Source organism: Charadrius vociferus, unplaced genomic scaffold (assembly GCF_000708025.1).
Source record: "Charadrius vociferus isolate BGI_N301 unplaced genomic scaffold, ASM70802v2 scaffold7, whole genome shotgun sequence".
NCBI classification, from domain to species: domain Eukaryota; kingdom Metazoa; phylum Chordata; class Aves; order Charadriiformes; family Charadriidae; genus Charadrius; species Charadrius vociferus.
The window spans coordinates 5,108,217-5,133,618 of record NW_009649308.1 but is presented as its reverse complement, the minus strand read 5'-3'; the positions used below and the strand labels follow the sequence as shown (position 1 = coordinate 5,133,618).

At 46.9% G+C, this 25,402-nt stretch overlaps 1 protein-coding gene across 1 annotated transcript; it reads left to right on the top strand.

Annotated features, from left to right (window-relative positions):
* Nucleotides 1-2,497: 2,497 nt before the first annotated feature.
* TMEM255A (transmembrane protein 255A) lies at nucleotides 2,498-24,883 on the top strand. Its single transcript, XM_009889341.1, has 9 exons — nucleotides 2,498-2,501; nucleotides 4,058-4,200; nucleotides 8,765-8,827; nucleotides 14,414-14,503; nucleotides 16,398-16,460; nucleotides 16,967-17,055; nucleotides 19,763-19,925; nucleotides 21,234-21,377; nucleotides 24,446-24,883. Exons 1-9 carry the CDS (start codon nucleotides 2,498-2,500, stop codon nucleotides 24,602-24,604), a joined length of 918 nt encoding a protein of 305 aa, XP_009887643.1. The 3' UTR covers nucleotides 24,605-24,883.
* The last annotated feature ends 519 nt before the right edge of the window (nucleotides 24,884-25,402 follow it).

Sequence of the window (25,402 nt, the reverse complement as noted above, 5' to 3'; positions counted from 1 at the left end):
CGCACCTCCCGAATTAGGTCAGAGAATCCCTCACACCGCTCCGCGCCGGCTGCCCACCCTTCCACCCAGCCAAGCGGGAGATGGCGCCCCCCGCCAGGCGCCTGCAGACCCCCTCCTGCGGGCTTACCTGAGGGGCCCTTCGGTAGAGTGCGGTTTGGGTCACGCTAAGGTGTTTTTTAGCAGAGAAGTGGAGGAAAAGGAGAAGGGCTGGGAAGGAGAACGGGTCGGGGCCGTTTGCCCCCGCTTCTCCTAGGGTAAAAGTTAAAGCTGGCTTCCTTGGGCTACTTTGCCCTTATTCTTTGCTCGAGGCTTTTTTTCCCCCCCCCGCCAAAGAACAAGATGGAGAAGTCAGTGCTGTTTCTGTGCCATCTTGTCTATTTTCTTCCAATCATTAGGAAAAAAAAAAGAACTTAAGTAAATCAGGGGCAGTAAATCAGGGGCAGTACAGAGACATGTATTACTGCAAACTTTTAACGTAATCTGGAAAAACCTGCTACAACCTTGTTTTCAGAGTGGGCTTATATATGGCAAGTATAATAAAAGGGTGTTTCTGAGGCTTAAAATAAAAATGATCTTTCTGAAGCCTGTCCACATTCTGAGGGCCTTTTTTAGCAAAAGAAATAGCCAGAATATAGGCAGCATTAATTTCGTTACATTTTCCTCACAGAGTTAAGCACAGTGTTTCAAACCACCTTGTATACTCACGATCAGGTAAGCGCTGCAAGTTTTGTGGTATCTAATTTGGGTAAATCACAGAGAAAAGGCTATTGCTGTCTCTTAAAAGCAGAGATAGCAAAGCTGTTGTAACTCCGCTTCTGTGTGTAAAGCTATATCAAGCTCAGTAGCAAAGAGGAGAACGATCTAATGGGGAATACTTTCAGCAAAAATTAATGTTGAGAGAGAGGATTTTGCCAGGGCAGCCCTTGAGCAGCTGTCAGTGGAGATATTGAGTATGAGTCCACGTATGCTGAACCAGCTGCAGGCATCCTTACAGAAGTACAAAACCACTTTCTCAATATACACGTAACAAAACATGTCTTCAGAGGAAGAAAAAATGGAATTAGTGTCCCAGTACAGAGCTGAAGCAGAGCTAATCACATTAGCTCTTCAATTTTGCATCTCTCTCCTATATCAAGTCAAGGGATTATGGTTGGTTTTGTCAGGACTTGGAATAAAAGCATTTTGGTTTTGGTGGGTTTTTCTGTTGTTGTTTTGGGGGTTTTGTTTGTTTGTTTGTTTTTAATCTTATGAGAAATATTGAAAAGCTTTCAGAAATTTTCCAGTTGGAAACCTTTTGTTTCACGTCACATTGCATGTTGGTGTGTGCCAGCGGTGAGCTGGGAAACGATGTAGAAAGGTAAGAGTGGAAAACATAGTGGTTCCGAAACAAGTTCAGAATCCATAAACAGTGTTCCAAGCTGCTGCTTTTAGAGTGTTTTCCTGCAAAAATGCTATTACAAAATACTGTGGGTTTGAGGAAGATAACACATTTTGCAGGGTTTTTTTTCATAGTAGCTTTTTGAAGCATCTCTGATGGAAATGCAGGAACTCTGGTTTGTGCGTGTGTAAACACCGTGCTTGTGTACCGACGACGCTCCCTCAGACGTGCTCTGCAGGGGAGGTTTTGCATGGCACACAAACATCTGCGCACCCACACAGCCTAACTGTTGAGAGTTTAAGCTGCGTAAGGAACATATGGCTGGTCTTACTTATCTTCCGCTCATTTGCCAGCCAAACTGTGGCAGTCATCAGAAGTTTGGTAATCTACTGTGTGTGTAAGCAAGACGGGTTCCTTCTTTCTCTCCTTCCAGAACTAACCTATGTAAGAAGTAGCAATTTTTTCTCCTTTTTTTTAAAGTTTTGTTGAGCTAAACCTTTGGTCCCAGTACTTTGGAACTTTCAGACATGTATGTGACACTTGCATTTAAATGGCTACATTGGAACTGGAGCGTGACACAAGCTTTGGGAGGCAATACATACAGACTGGCCTAATATCTTGATGAATTTGGAATGCTTTAGAAATCTAGATTTTATATTATTATTAGCTTATTTGGCAGATTTAGGAGAATAAAAAGATTAACTCCAAATACAACCTGCAGCAACCAGTTGGGTACCTTTATCTCCATCCAGCAAAAAAATGGCATGAAAAACTATGGATTACTGATAAAAGATCCAGCCTGGATCTTAGGGTTCTCTAGCAGTTAATTAATTTTATTTTGTTTGAAATTAATAACTGTTTAGCTGTTCATTCCAGCTAAGGACTAACTAGCTGTCAGGCCCCTTGCTCTTGGACCCAGTGATTTCCCAGCGGTGCAGTCACAGCTGTGCTCCGGGACATGAGCAGAAGGTTTGTGGGTGGAGAGCTTTCCTTCCAGAGCCACTGCTTGGGCATAAAGGATGTTGCTGTTCTTTATTAATCTCTCTTGCCTTTCATCTTCTTGTGTTGGGCTTTTAAGCCCCAAGTTTAGGACTAGCCTGTGATTTCAAGCTTGTTGGCATGGGTGAGTTGATCCAGCCCTGTGCCCATGGCAGCCATGCCAGCCCAGACCATGGGCCAGCATGGAGAGGGAGCGCTCCAGCCAGCAGCAGGGCTGGTGGCCCAGGTTGGGGCGGGCATGGAGGAGCAGTGGGGAGCTGCTGCACTTCTCCCTGGGGAGAGCGGTCCCCATGGAATAAGGGAGATAATTTGTACCAGTGTGTGTCCATATGGCTGCATCGGTATAGCTGTTAGGGTGAAAAGATCTCTCTAGCTGTGCTGCAGATATGTGCAGGCCCTGAAGAAGGGCCTGTGGGCACCTGGGGCATCCATCTTCAAGACAAAAAGCTGGCCAGCAAGGCCTGGTGTGCCCCTCTCTCTGGAGAATTTGGACAAGGAGGTTGTGCTTGGCTTGGCTGAGTCTTTCCTCCCAGCCTTTCTACAGGTGTTTTATCTCACCACGTACAGGCTGTCAGGGAGCCCCTGAACACATCAGGTGGGGTTTCCCGACATGGTTTGCTTCAGGGGATATGCTCCGTGATGGTGGAAGCAGCTCCTTGCTCCTGGGATGCGTCCCTGCCCTTCTCTGAAGCACTCTGAGAAGTGCTGGTAGCGTGCACATCACTTGGGAGCCTCTGGGGTGAGAAATACCTGCTCCCAGGGTGTGTTGGAGAGCCCTAGGCTGCAGGGGTGAAATTCAAGGTGGCCCCAGCAGCCCGCGGGGAGTGTGGCAGGGGACTGTTACAGTCCCTTATCCTACCAACTGCTCTCGTGGGTGCTGGGTTATGTCTACATAATGTATGAAATATAATCAAAGGGATTGTTGCACAGTGATGTAAAGATGGCAGAGCACATGATGAACAAACGTGCCTAAAGATGTTGCTGAGCGTAACGTCGAAGCCAGCTTTCCTCTTGGCTGATGGAATCACTATTTTATATTTATGTTCATTTGGGAGATCTATAAATATATAAAAGAAAAAAAAACATAATCAGGCAGCTGTAGATGAGTTTTACTAATCCGCAAATTCATTATTCAAGCATCTAAAAATACCTGGTCCTTGCTGAAAGTAGAGGATGATACTACAGGAGGAGGAGAAGTGGCTGTTACTGGTGATGTCTCATTTACATGGGAAATTGTGGATGCCTTATGATATGATTACAGCCAAGATTTCCCTGCTCAAAACAAGTGGCATACAGTGTGGTTATTTAGCTTGATGTAAGTAGACAGATCAGAAAATATATAAATGGCTAATGGTAATATTTCTTATTAGCTCAATTGCCTCAGGCCAGAGGAGCTGGGAGGCTCCAGTGTATCCAAATAAGCTTTGCAAAGTTGCAGTTCTTAAGGCTTTCTTCATCTACGTCAGAGCAATGACAAGTAAATGTGAATTCAGATGCCCTAGTAACACTTGATAAAGCATGTTAGTGAAGGTGAAAAGTGACAGCCAAACCCAAAAATGTTCTCAAGTTAGAAGAAAGAAAATTCACTATGATGTGGTTGGTGGTGGGAGGAGAAATCTGCGGTACCGTGACTGTCCCCAGATGGAATCAGCAAATTCTGTTGTGTATGTGTGTTTTTAGGGTCGTTCAATAGAAGAAAAAGAAATTCCCTCTACGTAACTGTGACTCTCCTCATTGTGTCAGTATTAATTCTAACGGTGGGCCTAGCTGCTACAACAAGAACCCAAAATGTGACTGTTGGAGGTTATTACCCAGGGGTTATTGTAAGTATAGAACTCCTAGGTAGGTCTAGAAAACTTATTGCCTACAAAGTCCCTTGTAATGCTGCAAATGTTATAAAGGGTGATCTCGTCCTGAATATTATGCTCAGCTACTTCATTGCCATTTGATTTATTTGTTTTATTATTATTTTGCACCTGCTGCTCATTCCCATGCAAAAAATCCCATCCAAGTGGCAGCTTCCTCTGAGCTTAGGAAATAACATGCTCTTGAGCTAACGGTGAGACAGATAAATAGATCTTATGTCAGTCAAAGCAACCTGAGAACTTCTTTGTTTGCACACATCTCATTAACCCCAGGCAGAAGTGAGGCAAAGAAGGATTATACATGTCAAGAACAGTTGAGAGACCAGGTCTTGAAATACCGTTCACATGAACTCATGGTCATAAAGTGCACTTGCAAAAGCATTTAACAATTTGGAGACCCTGAAAGAGGAGAAGCACGTTAGCCATCGCTGTGGCAGCTTGCCAGGGGAGCATGCACATCAAAGCAGCTAGCACATCCATTTCTTCTTTTTTGTTATCAACAGATGAAAATGAGAAAGAACAATCTTGTAGCTTCAAATGGCTCAATTTAGAGAAGACCACTGGTGCCCAGCCTTCTTGCCAGTAGATGTACAACCTCCTGCAGAAGCGTAAGGGGGAAGTACATCATGCCCCTCCCGGCGTGAGCAGAGGTCTAACATGAGCTGGAAAGCAAGTCCTCGTCTGTTCTTGCACGTGTCTGAGACACGCTCAAAAACAAGCACAAAAAGGACTGAGCTGCAGCCAAATTAGGTGGCTTAGCAGGGGGAGTGTAACTGCAGCCCCCCAGCTCAAGGCTCCTGCTGTAGCAGCTGTGGAGTGCTCTGCATTTAGGTTTGGAGCCTCGAAACTGGAGGCTTGAAGCCAGCCCAGATAACTAGGTGGAAACTTGATCTTGTCTTATTGCGGTTTGATTTATTTGCCACACTTTGCTGATCTCAGGGAGGTTTATACTTCTCTGTGGACAAGCTCTTGTATGACTGAAGAAAGCCCCTTTACAGCCATCAGTGTGGAACAACACAACACAGACTGTGTTGGGCCTCTTTGGTTTAGGATTGGTTTTCTGGCTTGTCCCAGTAACTCCTGCATTTAGGCCTGATCTTTTTTAAAAGAGAGGTTTAGAAGGAAGGTGTTGAGAAAGGTGACAGGCTGGCTTCAAACTCTCCGCACTTAGCCCACGCTCTGTCAGCCTGAGTTGAACCTCGTGCTTTAGAGCAGGTCCTGCAGACTGATGCGGATGGATAGAGCCTGTTGTTCACGTCCTCTTGACATCTCCTGTGCTATTTATGCTCCAGGAACGTCAGCATCGCTTACGCTTTTGTAAGACTCAGTCTACTCAAGGAATTAATGAATTCCTGGACTTGGGAAGGGCGTTGAGTTACTTTATTCAGAGGCACCCTGACAGTTTGTGCTTGTCACCGAATTCCCCCTCTCAGTTCATTAATCCGCTATGTGGAAATGTGTGACAACCTCGCCTGTCTCTCTGCACAGGAAAACATTTCATTGTGCTGCTGGATGCTTCAGCAGGTGCTTAAAATAGCTGATGTTTCGTAACAAGCTGGGATTTCTCCCTTTACTGTGGAAAAAGGGCTTGCTGTGGTGCATGAGTACTCGGTGAGTTGTCCCCAGGCAGGTGGCTTCCACAGCTCCAAAGAAGCAGGTCCTTGCAGGTCTTGTCATCCAGAACTTCACACAAATGTGAGGCCTGAGGGCATCTCCTTCAGGGGTTTCTGTGTACCATTAGTGGTGCACCACCATTAGTCATACCCTGAGTACCCTGCATTGGTAAGGAAAAGATAGACACAGAAGTCTCTTTGTGTGCTGGGTAACTTCTCCATGGGTGGACCAGGTCCATGGGTAGGATCATCTCATGGAACATTAGATGTCTCATCGCTGCCATGCCTAATGGACCATTCTTTCCTCCTTTAACTTGCGTGTCTTGGGTAAACACCTCTTGTGCAAGGAGGAAACATGCAAAGTAGTGGCTGTCTGATGTGTGGGATTATCTTCCTAGGCCTCTGCTCCTGAGGAAGGACAGAACTGGGCACTGGAGACCTTCCACACATCAGTGGGATTTTGTTTGGTTTGGGTTTTGGAGGGTTTTGCTTATTTTATTTTCCCAGACAGTGCAGTTCCTCATTGACACAACTGGAGGAGCTGAAGCAGAGGGTGCAATGATGTGTCCTGCAGTCAGGCTGCCTTCACCCTCCTCCATGACCACCGTCACCTTTACAACTACAGCTGTGAACACTCTGGCTGTGCCTCTGTGGGAAATACCCTCACCTCTTGGCTGGATGACTGACCTCGGCTTGGGAAGCCCAAAGTATAACAACGATGCTGTTACGAGGCACCCTTGTGGAAGTGAGACTCTGTGAGATACATGTGTTGTCTCCAAAATACACCAGCTTCCAGCGTCTGTGTAAATAACTGACCTTCCTTAGGCTTCAACTGGCAAACCTCTTCTGTAATGGTTCCTTGCCAAGCATGTTGGCATGGGGCTTTACTCTGGAAAAGAGCATTCATTTTGTGTTCCATCCTCATTTCAGACAGACATCCCAGGGGATCATATCCACCAGCAAATAAGTGATGATGCAGATTACTAAGATCTCATTGTCCAATCTGTAGAGGAATGAGTGGTTTTCCCATCAATGCAATGAGAATTCCCGTTAAATAATGAGAATCCACTGATTTATTTGATCTTCACCTCTTGGATGTCCAGATTTGCTCTAATTTCTTCTTTTTGAATTATCTTAAATTATCTTAAGTATTTCACCTTTTGGTTTGAGGCTGCTCTGAAACACCACATGGACATTTCTCTTAAACGTGTTGGGTGAAGCTTAAAGGGCACAAAGCATTTTTCTTGAGCATTTGCCTTGGGTGTGTGCCGCCATGCAACTTTCTTGCTGCCAAACATCACCAGACTGAAAGTAATGCCTGGATATCCCAGATTTTGGGCTTGGAATTGAGCTTTAAAACTCCCGTTACTTGGGGATGGTGGGGGTTGTTGCTTGCCCAAGCTGAGCAAACTAATAAGCCCAGAAGCACTGGCAGATCAGTTTGGGGTAGTTCAGCAGTGCCCCTGGCTCTCTGCCCTGCCTGCCTGCTGCCCCAGCGTTAAGCAGCACCTGGCTTCGTTGCTGTGCTTCCCACCATGGTGGTTTGTCCTTGAGGTGCGGACAATGGTCTGCGAGAGCTCAGAGTGCAAGGCAGGCAGCTGGGAAGCAGCACCCTGATCGGCTGCTCCACTTTAATCCCCAGCGTTTGAGCCAGCAGCCCTTGCTGCCCGCGGCACTGCACCAAATGTTACTGGGCTTAAGCAGAGCGGGGGAAGAGTTAAACCCAACTTTTCATCACATTTGTGTCTGCTAATCTCTGAGTGTGCCTCTGCTTGTTAGTATCGGATTTATTAAACCTTTTTTTTTTTTTTTTTCAATTCCTGGATCTTAAAATATTGATTCCAGGTTAGTTGACTCATTCTTGAATCACTGCAGCTTGTCTCGTGCCTTCTTCTGCTTCCTGAGGAGCTGGCCAGTTATTTGACATTCCCACTCGGATCTTCACTGCCCTCCTAAGACTGTCTATTGACTGGATTTGTACCTGCTTAATATGAACAGTCCAACTGAAGGACTCTTCAGGCATTCCTCGTTTTGCCGACCCATAGAAGTGGAGTTGGATATGCTCTACACTGGTCAAAGACCTTTCTCGGTGTGACCCAGAAGTATTTCTGCATCTCCTTCCATAGTCCACAGTTTCTGGCTGAAGTCCCTGTTTTTGGCCTGGCTGAGGAGTGCTTTGTCCTAGAAACTTCTGTTTAGTGTAGCTAAATAGCTTAAGGCTACGGAGAAAGGAGGTGGGAAATCATACTCCTGGCTGACTTCACTGAGCTGAAATAAGAACAGCGTTGTCAGTTATGGCAGCAAGGAAAGATGCTTTTGCTGGAGTACCTTATTCTGTTGGCTGGGCTGGCGTGAGCTCTTCTCGTAGAAGACCCTGGTTGATGCATCCTTACCCCTGGAAATGAGGGAGGAATAGAAGGCAGCAGAAAACTTCTAAATCTTCCTGAGTATAAGTCTCCCTTATTTCATACTTCACATCAAGAAACTCTCCAGGTTGAAAACTTAGGTGCTTGCTTGCACCCTTGGTGAGGTTCCAAAAGCCTTCTCCTGCAGATGCTAGTGATGTGGTCCTCCTAGGTTTGCATCTGGAGGCTCCTGAGTGTTCATAGAGTTGTTTCAAGACAGCAATCTATATCCTTATCCATCAGCCATTTCTCAGCATCACTGGGGAGGGGATGGAATTCAGACGTCATTTTTTTGGTTTCTACACACGCTTTTAGTGTCGTATAAGGGATACATTTGATAGTTCCTGCTAGTGAGAGGCTCCACTGATTCCTTGCTGAAGGAAGAGTGCTCACACACCCGCAGTATGTTCTTTTGCTTCTTCTGGATTTAATTGTGTTCTGTCTGTATGTAAAATATGTTGGATATCCTCCTGATCTAAATGCTAACAATATGTTGTTTTTCAGCTTGGTTTTGGGTCATTTCTTGGAATAATTGGATCAAACTTGATAGAAAACAAAAGGCAAATGGTAAGTTCATTATAAAATCTTTTTTAAAAGAATGATAGTAACTCAAATGTTGTATGTAAAGAATACTATTGGTTTTCCTAACTCTTCCAGTGTAGTGTTGCATACCTCTTGAGAACTAGAGATGGTTTCTGGCAGCCTGGGAGAGCAAGGCTGTTAACCTTGATATTTTTAAGTTAAAGAAAAAAATATGCTCAAGGAAGCACCAAGTGACTATACACAGTCTCATTGAACTCAATGGGATTTTTTTTTAAAGGGGTTGAAATTGAGTGTTTGGAGTTTTCAGAATAGTCAGTGCTTCACAGACTCATGACCAGTGCTTTTTCTGTTGAGCTGTCACAGTCTGTGATACATAATATGGTAAATAAGATAATAGATTTCTTTTAAATCTTTTAAAAAAAATTCTTAGAAGCTTGGGTCTCTGCAAAAATTTGTTTTGGCCACTTTCTATTCTAAGCAAAGGATAGAGAAGAAGATCAAGCAGGTGATATAAGAGGCAGCCCAGAGACTGGAGGTGAAAAGCCCTTAGAGGGCCCAGCAGAAAGTCTTTCCTGTGGACAGGGGTGCTCAGAGCTCTCTGCTCTAGATATGTCTAAAGAAAAAGTCACTTGAGATACTGACATGATGAAAAGCATGAAGCCTAGTGTAACTGAAAAGCAACTACCTCCTCCAGTGTTGCTGATTAGCCTGTGTGTTGCTGATCCTTGTTTCCAAACACCTCTTCAAGTAGGAAGGAAAACCACAAAACTTTTGTGTGCTGTGAAGCAGCAGCTGGGGACCTGAGAAGCACAGAAGACACTGGCTAGACCAGTTGTGTGGACCACAGCGCTCTCTGGTTCCCTCCTCGTGCTGCAAGGAGGCTTTTGTGTGCTGGGACTGGGCGGCCACTGTCTAGGCAGGTCTCTGGTGTCCTGTCCCATGGGAGCAATGTTCAGAAGAGAGCAGGTCGGCAGTGAACATGCAGTTAGCACAAACTAGATGAGACCAGCACTGCTGAAACGATACAATCACAACTGAGCTTGTGCTGGGGTGGGAAGGGTTCTCTCTGTGCAGTGAGGACAGAGCTGGCACGGATTATCCCCTTTGGCAAGCACAGCAGGCTTGTGTGGACTTGGCTGGGTCTCTGATGGCCCCTAAATGTGTCTTGCAGATGCTGTTTCACAACCCCCTCATCTTCCTGCCTGTGCCTGAAGGTAGGGGCTGTAGAGCTTGGAGGTGTCAGTAACAGGGCTTAGGGTGGGGGGGGAAGTCTTTTGGGAGAATTTAGCAAAAGGTGTGGGTCGAGGGAGGTCAGAAGTTGGTACCTGATGTGGTCCTGGCCGGCTGTGGAGCTCAATCTTTCCTAGCCTGTTAGCTCTGCTTGCCACAGGTGGCTGGCTAGAGGTAGCACGTGGAGAGGTACAGTCCAGCTCCCGCAGCGCCCTGTGGGCATGCCTGCCTCCTGCCTCCGCTTGGCTCTCCCACGACGGCTGCAGTCCCCCTCCCCGGTGGTTGCCCCATGCTCTGGCAGTGAGACCCCCCCCAGCTTCCCTCGTATGAGGTTGCGCAGGGCCAAGGGGGGGCCGTGCTGTCCCTACAGCCTGTCCCACTGTCCCAGAGCTGGTGCCTGCTTTTGCAGGGATGGAGCTGCCTCTGCGGGGGGGGCTCAGGGATCAGATTAGCAGGGTGTGCTGCTGACCGAGGCTTAGGCACGTTTGCCAAGGTGCAAATTCCTGCTCGTCCTAACCCAGAGGCTGGGCTGCCTTGCCCTTTGCTTGGCAAATAGCGTGCTCCCTGCAGAGCAGGAGGGAGAGGGTGAGGCAGCCCTGTGGGAGAGGAAAACTGCCTTTCCCACAGTCAGGCAGGGCACAGGGCAGGTGGGTTTCCCAGTGGATATTTTTTGTTGTTCTCACCCTGGCTCTGCAAGAGCAACGTGTCCTGTCCTTTCTGGCTTAGCGGGGTTTCTAAGCCTTTTGCTCATCGTGTATTAGCAGCATGTCAGGGGCTGGTTGAGCAATGACCATGTTATGCCGGTCCTGTATTTTTCACAGGAGTGCTGGTGAGTGACAGCGTGGCTCCAACTTGACTTGTTTGTTTATTCTGAAGAGCCCTGGGTAGCCCATATTTATTCTTTTCATCTCTGTATCGTTTTGTATCCTAAAAAGCACGCGTGACCCAGCTTTGCAGGGATTGCGTCACTGCTGCCTCGGTTGGCAGCTAGTGTGTCTCTGCTCTGACCGCAGAGAGGACATGCAGTAGCTGTCACTTATTGTCCCCATGCTATAGTCACATCTTCTCCTTGCCCAGGAGCACTTTATGGTGGCAGCTTTGTCCATTACATGTTTCCATAATACCACTGGCAGTGCAGGATATTTTTTTTATCTTCTGTGAACTTCCCCAGTGTCCTAGTTTGCTAAAAGGCAGTCTTGGTGTTGCTCGTTACACAGTTGCTCCTCAGTGATGGCAGGAAGAGCTAAAAGAAACTTCTGCTGCCGTGTTCTTGTGCATGTTTCTGCCTATAATCTGTCTGGGGAGCGTGAGGAGTCAAGCAAGCCACTGTGGCTGATGGGGAGAGCTGATCTGAAGCAGCACTCCACTTCTCTCCAGCCTGCCTACAGGAATAGACCTCTCTCGTTTTTCCCACCCACGCGTATTGGCTTTCATGCTGCGTGTCTGCGCTTCCCGCTTGTCAAAGTAAGGGAGAGCTTTCGTCCCCCCAGGGAGGGCCAGCTGCCCTCCTGCCCGCCGGCGCTGCAGGCAGCTCTGACTTACACCCCAGCTGTCCGCTCAGCAGTTTTCAAGTGAGGAGTCAGCGTTTTACGCGTTTTACATGCCTTTGTGACAGTCATCTGTGCCATGGAAAAGTAGTAACCAACAGCTTCACAGCCCATGTGTCGCTGGACCATGGCCTAAAGGAAACCTCAGCCCAGGGCACTCCTGCTTTGCGGTTCCTGCACTCTCCAAACCCAGTTTGTCTTTTCTTGTCCAAATGCAACTCGGTGCGGCTGACTTCAGCGGGCGTTAGATGAGTGAAGACCAGTCACTAATATCACACGGCTCTTGAGGGGGACTCATGCTTGCTACAGTAGCAGTATTGCCAACCACAAATCAAAAATCTTGTTGGCAAATCATGAGATTAGTTGAAAACTGTGGGATTTTAAAAATGAATTTGTATGGGTTTATTTGCTGTTTGATTTTCTTTATCACAAATTCTCAGTGTTTGGTCTTCAGGCTTTTCTTTTTCCAGCTGAGAGGAAACTGTGTAAATAAAGTGAGCAAACCCATTTCTAACACCAGGTCCTTATATCCTAGTAGGGCTGTTATGAAAGTATCATCGTTAACCTTGTATCATTTAAAATAACCATATTAGTAGCTCCTATCTGCAAGCAGGGGTGACCAATAAATACCCTAATTGTACATATTCAGTGTTTGGCTCGCTTCCCATCTCCAAGAGTCATGCTGTTTAGGGAGAATCTCTTTCAAGTATGTATGAAACAAAGTACAGAGAAAAACTAATCTTGCTACAAAATAACCTAAGCCATAAAACCCATTTCTTCCGCCGAGAGTGTAAGAAGCTGTGCTGTCTGCCCTTGTGTGGTTTCACTGGTTGTGGTAGTGAAACAGTGTGACTGCTGCAGTGGCTGGTGCAAGTTGTGATCCAGATGTGGAGATGGTGTGGGTCTGAGGGGGAGGGAAATGCTGGTGTTTACAGCTGACAGAAACTGGGTCCCAGCGTAGGACCTGATCCTGGAAAACTTGTCACCTGCTGCCATCTGCGAGTACTTTGTGGCACAGCATCTAATATTCCCGTAACAGCTTGTTACTAGTGAGCATGACTTGTATGGCCACTGGGTTAATTTCACAGTCTGCCTATCTACTGTTGCGGTTTGTATTTGCAGTAGGACTGGGTACGTCTTCAATACTTGCCTCATCTAGAAAACCATTTTATTTTCTCTTATTTTGAAGCTAACTGAAATCAGCAATTGTACAGGAACCATTTCCACTGTCCCAAGTGAGTACTTCTGCATCTCCACTCATTGCTTAATCTGACCTGGTCTGCAGGTGGATATTGCTGGAGGAAGGTCTGTTTTCACTGAGAAGGGTTTAGGTGAAAACAGTATGATTAACCTAAAAATCCTGAGATACTTCAAAAATACATATAGGATCCTTCTGGCTTGTGTTTGTCAAGGGGTTTGGCTTGTCTTTCTGGGAAGTGGATCCTTGTGCAGTGGCAGGAATGAAGGTTTTTGAGCAGACTTAGCACCCGGAGCTTTAAAACAAACATCCCCGTGCCAGGAGAGCTGAGATAGCCCTCAGTGCTCACCAAGCTAACTCTTATTTTTGGGTTTGTGCTATTAGTGATTTTTACTATTGCTCAAAGCTCCCGATGACCAGAGTGACGTTTGTACTTGTGGAGAAGCAGTTTTTAACAGCTGCCAGTGACTGACACTTGAAGGCTGTGATTGCTGGAGTGGAAAACCACCAGGGACAAACCCAGTAAAGCTTTCAGTTCTTTAAATGGAAATACTGCTGTTCCCCAAGCTACGTCTTTGTGAACCTGTCTGTTTGAATGCTGCGCTTGCCCTCCCTCCACGGTCCTGTCGATATCCCCGACGTGCTTTGGTGAGGGGGATTGGGATCAGTATTGGGAGCTCTGTGTGTGATGAGCTGCTCTGGAGCCCGCTGGCAGTGGCTGAGCTGCTGCTCGGGAGTGAGGAGAGGGGTCGTGTTGGCACTCATGTGTGGTTCCCCCAGCTGAGCTCTGGTACTTTTGGCAGAGGTGGTGTTTAAAGTGACACGGTGGGAGTAGGGACTCCGTTTCTCATACCCGGGTTGGGGTTTGAGTATTTCTGGTTTACTTTCTGAATGTTTTCACCCTAATTTTAAGAATGGGTAGGATGGGGCCAGTGGAAGAGGATCAGATCTGTCTGACTTCCTTCCTTGAGCTGAAGGTGAAGATTTCTCTCCTTGCAGCTCCTCCAAGCCAGGAGAAGGCTGTGCTCACTGCAACCCGGTACGGAGGAGCCCAGCCAGGTTGCTGTGAGGGTGTACAGCACCCATGGCGTAGGCTGGGTGCTGTACTTGTCTTCTGGTCTCATGGCTTTGTGTGTATGGCTGCATGAAAGCATTGTTTCCTGAAGGCGCAGTCCCACCAGAGAGGTTCACATACAGTAGTCTCCTGTCTCCTTACAGCCTGGAAAGTGTTCACAGGAGCTGCTCCCCACAGCGCTCCAGGATGGGGAGAGAAGTAATCCCCTCCTTTCTCTCCAGGGAAGAGTTAAGGACAACAGCAGCCAGAAGAGGAGGTGTATCCTCAGCCCAAGTTTAGTGCTTTGGAGTCATGGAAAAGCTGGCATTACAACATCAAGTCTCCGGAGACCCAGTCTGGTATAACGCTCCTACTTCTGCCCCTTTGCAGGAGACGATGCTCTCCTTTGAGATGCGCATCCCGTTGCCTTCAATGAGACCTGTCTGTGCAGCCTGGGCAAACATTTGGGTCATTGATTGCTTGAGGGCTTATTGACTGTGGTTTACAGATCCTTGTGGAGAGGGCACAGAAGGATTGATTGTGAGAGGCAGATGATACTTTGCTTTGTTTTCCTTTCTCAGCTGGTTGCATCGATCGTCTTCATCAGCTTTGGTGTCATTGCTGCGTTCTGCTGTGCCATAGTAGACGGCGTCTTTGCTGCCAGACACATAGTAAGTGCTTCCAGGAAAACACAGTTCCTTCCTCTAGGAAAATGGGTAATGGTGTCCCTAATCCCATATCAGGCCACATCAAACCCTGTAAAATAGATGTCGTGCTGAATGCCGTTTTAAATCATAAACTTCAGAAAAATTTACCAGTTTTCCAAAAATATTTTGAAATTAGCAGCAAGCATTAAGATCGTAAAACTTTGGTTTAGTTTTTTGGTGTATTCTTTATGTGTTTACTGAGTCTCAAAACTATAAGATGTAATGTTAATTACAGCTATTGCTGGACAGTGTATAAGCAGTAACATCTATTGTATTTTAAATGTCAGCAGAGGTAGTTCTTAATGCTGATTGAACCACTGGATGTTGTAGTCAAGTGAAGCAATTTGATACGAAGCTCATTAAAGCATTACAGTATAAACAGGAAGCACTTGCAGTAGGTTCTCGGTTTCCATTCAATGACTTAAAAAAGGTATGAGCTACTGCTGTCGTGACCAAGTTGCTAGTACAGTGGGAGGTATGAAAACTTCAGTTATTAGTATAGAAATGGAAAAAAAAAAAATACAATTCCATTTCAACTTTTTAATTGAAATGTGTAACTGCAAACAGATTTTTGTGCTGCAACTCTGCAGTTTGATGACTTTTTTGGACATTTTTGGCAAAATGGGTTTAAACAGACAGATTTGGGGTTTATTTCTGATCAGAAGGGAATGGAATTTCAGAAGGTAAGAATTACCTATGAAGTGGAAGCTCCCTGTGTCAGCTGGCTCATTATTTTCCTTGCAAAGCCGACTCCCCTTGGCTGCCCCTGAGCATCCCAATGGTAGAAAGGTGGCTGGACGGCAGGATTTGCTGACAAAGCAAAGGGCAGCTCTGCTCAGCTGCGTGATAGGTCTCTGTCTGGATGCAACCGGCAAGTCTTGGCCATCCCTGACCCCTCCTTGCAAGGGCGTGTGAAGCATTAGCTTTGATAAAAAGATGAAGCTTCTTTGACTCCTGATCCTGGACATTTGGGTCTGAGCCCTGCAGAGCTGCTCTGGGATTTTTAGGTGGTGACCTCATGGGTCTGGTGATGGCATGAGCTGGCACCTCCTCCAGGCTGGCCACAGGGATGTCTGCATGTCTGAGGCAGTCAGAGCTGAGCAGTTGGGATGATGAAGGCTCTGGTTTCTGCCTCTTGATGAACGGACGTGCTTTTGGCCTCGCTTCACCCCTTAACAGCCCAAAAATGTCACCGTCCTGCTGGAGACATGCTCCCGCCATGCTGGCACATAGCGTTCCCCCTGTCGCCTGCTGCTGCCCTGCCACCCCGAGCTTCGGATCAGATGCCCGGAGAGCAAGTCTGGCTGCTCCTGGGAAGGGCTCACTGGTGCGGATACACACCCAGCGTTGCTTTCCCTGAGGTTTTGCCCTGGGGACCAGGCTGCCCCAAAGTCAGACGTTAATGCATGTTTGCAGTCTGAACCGTTGGTAATCCTCCAGAGCTTTCCCACAAGTCGCTCAAGAGCCCAGAAGGAGAGATTTGCCAACAATTTAATGAGAAATTGTTGTGATTCAGCATGACGAACCCTCGGAAACACATCGGGCAGCCCTGGGATGTGTCTGGGGGGATGAGGAATGAATCATTCAGTTCAGGGTGGCCGCCCTCACCCAAACAAGCTCGGCTTAAGAGCCTGCTCCTCCCATGCTAGCTGCAACAAATACCTGCCTCCAAGGACTGGGGAGAAACATCACCTGGGGCTCAGGGGGACTGCCCTGGGTGGGGGTGTTGCAGAACAGCCACTGTATTAAGGAGCTGATGTGAGAGCAGGGTCTCTCTGAAGCCTGGCCCCTTGCTCCAGACCCACTGCCTAATTTTGATTTCGCTGCAGTCCTAAGCCTGGTGCTTTTTCTTTGACAGGATCTGAGGCCGCTGTACGCAGGGCGATGTCAGTACTACTCCAAGAGCACAACCCCACCAGAGGTAAGTACTGCCCAGTGGCATTGGTGGGGTCCATTCTCTTTTCAGCCCGAAGACTGTCCATGTGAGCTTGGGTGTTACTACCCACAGGCAGACAATTAACCATTTTAATCAGTTATTCATCAGTATGGGAATCTCGCTCTCAGTTTGTATCATCCTATTGACAACTCTTTGCTCTGAATTGCTGCGTGGTGAGGAGTGTTAGTTCAGCACAGTTGTGGCTGCTTGTAAGAGTTGCACAACACCCTTCCTCGGCAGCCATGTGCTTATCTATGACTTCCCTGTAGTGAAAAGAAACGCTGCTCTGTTCTAGTCTAGTGCGTCTCTATTCCAGTATAACTGTGTACTTTGTAGGAGCTGTGCTGCAAGATAAGGAAAGAAAAATCTGCCACGGGCTAATCTGGAGATCAGTGCAAAATCTACGTGTAGAGTAGGCCAAATAGCAGCAGAAACCGTGTTTGGTAAATATGTCCTTATGTATTTTATGTATTTTTTCTGGATACACACAGGCAGTCTGTCACCCACAGCGCCGTGCGCCCTGCACACCGAAAATAAAAACCAACACCTGCTTCTGCTGTGACCTGTACAACTGTGGAAAGTGAGTAAGCTAAAAATACCATTCCTGGCCGCAGAAGGGTGAGGAGTGGTCGTGCTGGTTTGGAGGTCTTGGAAAGGCCAGGACAGGGCAGGAGCAAAGTATTGATTAATGACAGCTGTTGTGGGAATAGATCTTAAGCTGTGGTTGCTAGCCACAAGGACTCCCAGGCAAAATGTGATCAAGTAAAGGGGTGTATGAAATACACTAAAGCAATCCCAGCTACAGGTAAGCATGCTCCGGGCCAGCCTGGCTGGAAAAATGAAGAGGGCGGGAGTTCCCATTACTTCTACACTTGGTGCCTTTCCCAGTTTTTGCCCTATTGAGTGTCCCTTGTCCTAACACCTTCCTTCTCTGTTGGCGCTGCTCGTTCGCTTGGTTTTATTTTGTTTTAGAAGATGGAAGATATAAAAACTGGGATACTCTTCTTCCTCACCTTGTCACTGTTTCATGCCCCACCCAGGGAGGAGAGTTCACAGGCTGGTGCCACCTGCATGTTCATAAATCAGCGTCCTCTCTGCCCAGTGAATATCTTTCTTGGTCACAAGAGGCTGAAAAGGTGCACCAGCACTGTGCAAAGATGAGTTCGGAAGGGTGGTTACCAATCGAGAACCACTGCATAGTGATCACACCATCATTAGATCTGGCTACTGTGGCTAAGCCAACTTAGTTTACAGCATGAGCTGCGTATATCATTTGGAGTGTCTAATGTGTGTCAGCAAGCAATTAATAAATTGATATTTTTAGTGCTGGTTTTTGCCTAGGGCTGTTTCAGGCTTAGCATTTCTCACAGTACTTAGTTGGGCTGGTCTCCACTTAAATCGTTGACTGTGGTGGAGGAAGATCAAAAGCTGCTGTTGGGAGAGGGCGGTTCCGCGTGCTGGGAAGGGTAATCCCTGGTCTCTGTAGGACTTTGTTTCTGTGGAAGCCACTGCAGAGGGGTGAAGCTCATGCTTCCCTTTCACAGTTTATAGAAGACGATCCCTTTTTACCAGCTGAAGAGACTGATACACAGAGAAGCGACTGGAATAGAAAAACTTGTAACTTTTCTGTATTTTTTCTTTTTCTTCCCCCCTGGCCCCGTCGCCCCCAGTCAGGGTAGTTCAGGATCCTGCCTCTGACCCATTTTCCCCTCTCTGATACATCAGTTGTTAAAGTCTTGGTCTTGCTTAGTACCACACAAGTGTTATGCACTGAGGAGGTGCTGGTTCTTTTGGGATCTCAGTAAGAAAGGCATGGACACTCAAGGCTGATTAGCTCACATATTATGTAAAGGATGGAAACGACAGAAAAAGTGACAGCAATCTTGCATCCTCCTGATGCTGGGAACCTCAGCTGTGGCAGCATCGGACAAGCCCCTTGCCACTGATAAGTACCTGCTGTACTTTTCTGTACAATGCTGAATGTTCTCGGTGGTACACCAAAGCTTGCTGAGAGCTTTACACTCTCAGACATCTCCATAGGAACGAGCTCTTGCAAACAGTACATACAGGTTGTATTGTTAAAGGCAGTCACGGTATATGCTCAGGTTATACAGAGGTCATGCAGGCTAACATACAGGTTTTTACAACCTGTGGTTACACTCTGCCTCGATTCTGCTTGAAATGCCTGTCTCCTCATTGCAATGTCCTCAGCAGTGGCCCGCTACAACAAGATATGGAAAAAAGGAAAAGAAGGAGCCAAAACTGAGTAATGAGGGAAGGAGGGTGGCTCTTGTGAAAGGGGGCAGGTTCCTGCAGGCCTTGCAGAGTCTGCTGGGGAGCTGAGCCTGCATCTCCTGCTGCTTGGCCTTAAATATGAGCTTGTTCTTCCCCATTGCCTCAAAGCCCTTGTGCAGTTTGAGCCTAACCTCATATGTGAGCTGGGAGGTAAGTCATTCATAAGCCCTTAGTATTGTTTGTCCCCGATAAATTTGTTTTCTTAAGGGGAATTTGCTGTAGCCCACTACATCTGGTAAGCTATACCGAAGGCCAGCCTGTTCCCCCAAGGGGCAGTCAGAGAGAAGTCTTTATTGGAGAATCCTGCATGTGAGACTCCAGCCCACATGTTGCAGGAGCCACTCTTCCCTTTCTAAAATAATGACCTAAGTGGATTCGACCAAGTTTTCTCTGTCTCTTTTCTGCATGTGGAAAAGCTTAGAAATGTGAGCAGAGGTCCTGCCAGCCCGTGCCATTGTGGAGCTGCAAAGGGCAGGCTGCTGGAGCAGAGCAGCTGAGCTGGATGAGCTTTGTGGCCAAGCCCTGCGGTGCCAGGAGGCCAACTGTGCCATCTGTCCTGTGCGCGTCCTGCCCCGCTGCTCACGTGCCTGTGAGGAGCAGCAAACACTGCCCGGGGGGGGCAGCCGCCGCTCCTCGGGGCACGGACTGATTTCCCTGGGTAATTCCAAGACCAGTTTGTCCTTGGGAAGCCTCCGGCTTCAGGAGATTTCAGATGATAGAAATAAGAGGCAAATTCAGACTCAAGGTCATTTGGGTACTTGCAGGCCTTGTTTGTTTCACAACAGACCAAGCCGCCTTCTGCCGTTGTCATGCAAGGAGAGCTCAGATGCCACAAGCATGGGATGTAGCAGGCTTTATCCCCACTCCTTCAGTAGTTAGGTCCAGGTTGTCGTTAAATTGCAGAATATATTTTACTGTCCAGCAGAAGTGCTTAGGTTTTATGATGTGTGTGGTGCATTTTTTTACCATTGTTGGTTTTTTTTCTAATCTAGCAGAGTAGAGATTTCTGGAGGCTACTATGAATACATTGATGTCAGCAGCTGCCAGGACATCATCCACCTTTACCACTTGCTTTGGTCAGCAACAATTCTGAACATAGTGGGGCTATTCCTGGGGATCATTACAGCAGCGATACTCGGAGGCTTTAAAGACATGGTAAGATGGTCCCTGTTTCTCCGTGCGTTAAATGAAACAAATCAGGCAAATTGCCTTTTAAAAATAATCATGAAAGCAGCTATTAGTATTTCAATGCAAATGATCTGTGCATCACTGCAATCACGCTGGAAAGAAGGGCATCAGATAACTGTAAGAAGAATGTGGAAGTGATTCACCTTTCTGATCTGGTGTCACCACCTGAACACAACTAGAAAAGATTAACAGGATTAGGAGACTGTATTTTCAAAAGGAACCTTCTCGGAGGTGTTGGCAATGCCAGGATGAATGAAAATAAGCTCTTTCTTAAAAAATTATCTTTCTTGTCATAGCATTGACCTTCTACAAGGAAATGTGTGGTAGTTCCTCATGAATTGTTGATTTCATAGCAGTAGTCGGGTTCTGAGCTTTACAGACTGTTCTAGCAGCCTTGCTAGGCTGAAACTCTCTATCTAGTTTCTTCATGGTGCTGAATCTGAGGGTGACCAGGGGACCAAAGCCAGGTGAAAGAATGCAAACTTCAGATAATGAAAAAAAAAAATAAAAATGCTGTTCTCACATCACAACATGGACTTTGAAATACCCTCACTTAACCAGGCTGCCTGTTACCTTCCATACTGTTTTGTTCCGCAGAGGACAAATCAATGGGGAAAACCGAACATTTGACAGAAAAATTTGGGGGTTTTTTTCAGCTTCTTATGTTCATTTGGAATAATACAAAATGAGACACCCAGAAAAGAGCATTTGTTGACCTGGCAATACATTTTTTTTACAAACAAGTCTCGGGCCCTGCAGTAAGGGTGCCTTATTTCAGAACTCTATAAACTTTCCTACGCCCCTTTCAGACTAACCAAGATCTTCCCAAACAAAACGGCCTTTTGAGATGTGAGGCACACCAGACGGCCTGCAAACCTCTGCAAAAAAAGAGGCATAGAAGCGTCTATGAACAGCAGTACCAGAGGAGTTGAAATATGCTGATCTCAAAATGCACTGAATAACAGAGTAATCAGAATTAATGGATTCTTCCTCCTACTTGTGAAGATGCGATCTGAACAGTTGTTTTGTTTGACTACTGGCGTGCACTGGGCTATCGCCAGCTGGTCCTGTGGAATCTGAATGGGTGGCTGAGGAATGAAATGGCCTCGGGACTCACCTGCTGCCTGAGAGGGAACCGGACTGCCCGTTGCTAATTCGGCAGAGTTGAGCTCTAAAGACACACAGTGCTCCTTGAGATCATTTCTGCTTTCATTCAGCTGTCAGCTTTCTGTGACTTGGTTAGCAGCCTGAGAATCTCTCTTTTTGTTTTCACAGACTCCTTCCCTCCCTACTCTGAACTGTACGGTTGAAAACGCACACCCTTCGGTGTCCTACTACTCAAGGCCACAAGTGACATCTTACAACACCTACTACCACAGCACTCCTCACCTGCCTCCCTACTCTGCGTACGACTTTCAGGTAGGGAATGTTGCAGGGTGTTTTCTTGTTTCGCGGCAAGGTTAACTCCAGCCGGTCCACAGGACTCTGGAGGTCTGTCTTCCCATCATTCACACAGTTTAATTTTCCTGTTCCTGCGGAGAATATCAAATCTTTCCTATTAGGCAGCGCTCCTTGGCAGTGCTCTCTTAATAGGGCAGTATTTTCCTGAAAGCTGTTCTTGAAGAGCAGGCAATGGAACCTGCCGCCTGCCTCCCCTGTCGGTCGCTGGTAGAGGCCACATTAAAAATAGGCATTGCCTCTGGTACCTGCGATGCTCTGAGGGTAGAGGCAAAGCGAGGTGTTCAGGTGCTAGTTTTTATTAGGCCAACAGCTATGTCTGAAGGAAACATATGAGCTTTTTGGAAACAAGGTGTTTGAGCTCCTGAAGTCACATACTGACAGAAAAGCTGTTCTGTTGTTTTTCTCCACATGCTTCAGCTGGTCTAAGAACAGTCCCTGCAAACATGACCTCTGCTGTAATGCATCCCTTCCTCTTCTGAGTTACAGAGCTGTGTTGTTGGAAACAGTGATTTCACGTGAACCTTGCTGTCAACATCAGCTTTCACTCGTTGAAGCAGATGAGGACGTTTCCTCCTCAGCTCTTCTGTCAGGTGGATGTTACCACAGTGGTGATGTTAACATATCGTACATTTTATTTGCAAACATCAGGGCTGGAAACTTTTTTTTTTTTTTATTAACAAGAGCTTAAAGTCTTGGACATCAGCTAAGAGGTGTGCTCTGTGATAGCCACCACTTCCCTCATCAGAGATATGCATTAGAGGCAATATGAATCTAAACCTTTCTGGTTTTACTGCTAGTGCCAGGAGACAACATTGTTGTCAGGGCTTCCTAGAAATATTTGAACGCTTACATCAGAATTTCTAGGACCTATTTGTACAGATTTGTGACTCAACCTGGGGCAGTTATTAGTGGTGTATAACTTTTTACAGTTACAAAAATGCCAACCTCAGCACATACCAAGCCAAGCACTGCTGCGAAGTCCTCTTCTCAGCTCCTCGGGTGGTACTAAGCGCTGTTTAACTCGGGGTTTGCCTGTACTGCAGCCACAGCGCAGCACCAGCAGAGAGCTAAGCACGGGTGGATTTGCCATGCTTTTCAACTAGAAGTACTGCTGGGGCTCTGCTAATGCTTACAGCTCCGCCGGCACAAAAGCCGAGCATAAATTGAGGTAATCTAAATTTAAAATAGGCAGGTCTCTCTTTCAAACGCAATTCCAAGTCTGAGCCTTGCTTATCTTCCAGGGAACTTGAGGGCCTGCACGAAAGCATTAGCTGAGGCCTCTGGCTGTGGAGACCTCTCCTGCCTGGAGCCCTGCTCTGACCCAAGCAGTGTCCATCCCACCCTGACACCTTCTCCCCTGCCTACAGCACACGGAGCAAGCCCAGACCTGCTGCCCAAATTCCTTTCAAAGGCTGGTCTTTCTCTAATGCAAGAATTGGCCAAGTCAGAGCTTCCTGCTCATCCCACACGTCTTTCACAGGAAACAAACCCACTCCAGAATTTCTAAGGACGCCTGTGCCCCTGCAAGAACCTGGCTTTCACACACGGCTCTAAACCAGCAGACCCATCTTCCCAGCCGGCGGCTTTGTGAACAAAGCCAGGCTGCTGCCTGCAGTCAATGCGAGCCAGGCCTGCTTGCAGCCATGGCAGCTCTCCTCCAGGACTTGTGGCTGAGGTAGCTGGTGCTTGGTGATGGTGAAAACCCAGGGCTGCGTTGGCTAACGAGTGCCGGCATTGTGTTGCCACAGCAGTGCCCTTCCAAAGGTCTTTGCAGCCCGGGGGCTCCCAGCCATGGGGCTTTAGGTCAACTGGGGTGTAATGCAAGAGCTGTTGTGTTGTTTGAAACAGACTGTTTGTATGGCTTTCTGTGTGGTCCTCGATGAGCAGGCTGGGTTTTCGTGGTCTATATATCTACTCGATAAACCATCACAGGTTGGTGTTAGGGGAGTGACACAAAAAAGATGCTGTTTGAAAATGAGCCACTATTATTGCAGAGTCCGTCATCCCTCTGCCCACCCGTATGAAACCACATGGTCGCCTCCAACCTTGTACGTGGTCACCACTGCGTACAGCCAGCCTCGCTGCCCCCGGCGCGGGTCCCTTGGCGTGCGCTCCCTCACCCCTTGCAGCATGGTGCAAACCCACCTCTCTCTGCCAGGGCCTCCAGCTGGGCATGTTTGGGATTTGCAGTCCGTGCCCGCAGCCGAAGGGCGGTGAAGGGCTGCGTGCTGCCCGAGCACACCGGCATGCGGCCGAGCACCATCCTGGGTCTGCAGGTGGCTAGTTCAGGGGGATCAGGTGGCCAACAGCAGCACAGGGCGCAGCGTGACTGTCAGGGATAAACCCGCAGGGTGTTAGTGGCCAGAGGAGCGAATGCGAGTGACGGTATTTCATTGCCTGTTTCTGGACACAGCACAGCTCTCTGCCAGCACTGTACGATTGAGGCTTTAGATCTAAGGTATTTTTGATAACAAAGGTATTTTGGAGAGCAGAAATTAATCTTCAGGCATACATAAATTTTGTTTTTCCACCTTTTCAAGCTTTTTACTTACCGAAGGAGTAAATTATTTTGTTATCGCTAACTTCTGGGTTTTTTTTTATTTGTGACGAAGAAAAAAAGGTAGTGTAAAAAGAAATTATCTGCAGCATGTTCATTGTTACTACTGGCTGATGTGTGAAACTCAAGGTTTGAGAGAGAGACTCATCAGCTTTCAGTTGTCCAGCCTCTGCAATACGCAGCAGGTACACAGAAGTGATGAGAAATAAATATTTTATTTTATTTTTTTTTTAAATGCCTTCTTCAGTTTCTGGTCTAGGGAGTCTTGTTATGCAAAACTGTTACTTACAGACTGTGCTTACCTTGAATGCAACAAGTTATTTGAATACTTATTTGTATGTACATATGTTTTGCAGATGTGAGCCTTGAAATGTTAATCTTGCCCTGCTTGGTAATGAAGTATTGCTGTGCCAGGGCTCTTTACATTAAGAAGTGGTTACATTCCAGCCTTCTTACTGTCTCCCTGCAGCATTCCAGCGTGTTTCCAGCCTCCACTCCTTCTGGCCTCTCCGATGACCCCCAGTCAGTGTCGCCATCTCCCAGCTATATGTGGTCCTCTAATGCGCCGCCTCGTTACTCACCACCGTATTTTCCACCTTTTGAAAAGCCACCACCTTATACACCATAAAGAATGTGGGAAAGAAGAAGAAAATATTTGCCATTGAAATAATTGTGAACATTTTGTATTTATATTTTACTGTGGGAGGGAGCTGGAGGATAGGTACAGAAGATAATTGCAAATACAAGTATTAGACTGGACTGTTCTTTCTTGCGAGACTTATTTCAGAGGCTTAACAACTGAGTATGAGGAAGGGGACATACTGCTGACATTTTGCAGTGTGAGTGAGTAGCGAGTGACCTAAATTCCAGCCTCCTTGTTTTACCGCGAGGTTCATGTAGTCCTTGGTTTTTAATAAAGCGATACAACACAGATGATAGATTCTGGTCTGCCTTACTCCATCTTGTGCCGAGCTGAAGTAAGGGTAGCCAAGATCGATAGTTGCCGGAGAGTACTGGTCTGTTTAAGGTGAGGACGCTTGCAGACAGCTTGACTTGACGTTTGTTTTGTTTGGCTTTGGGGCTCCAGTTGCTGGGATTTTTGGGGTTGCAGAACTTAGCTCACGTCACTTGTTGGTTACAGCCTATGGACTGGAAAAATCTTGGGGGGAACCGCGACAGTGTCTCAGACTTCTAATGTCATAGGATATTTTCATGTATGTCTAGCAAAACAATTGGAATATTGCTTTTTTGAGGGGAAAAGCTTTAATAGGCAAGCTGTTTTTATTTCAGGATGCTTCTTAAGATAGAAGGTGAATTGCAGTTGTCTCTCTCTGAATTCTGTGTAAGTAATGCTGAAGTCCAACAGTTTGGGTGGTTGCACTGCTTAAATCTTCCTTGTATTCCTGTAAAGAACATCAGGAACTGT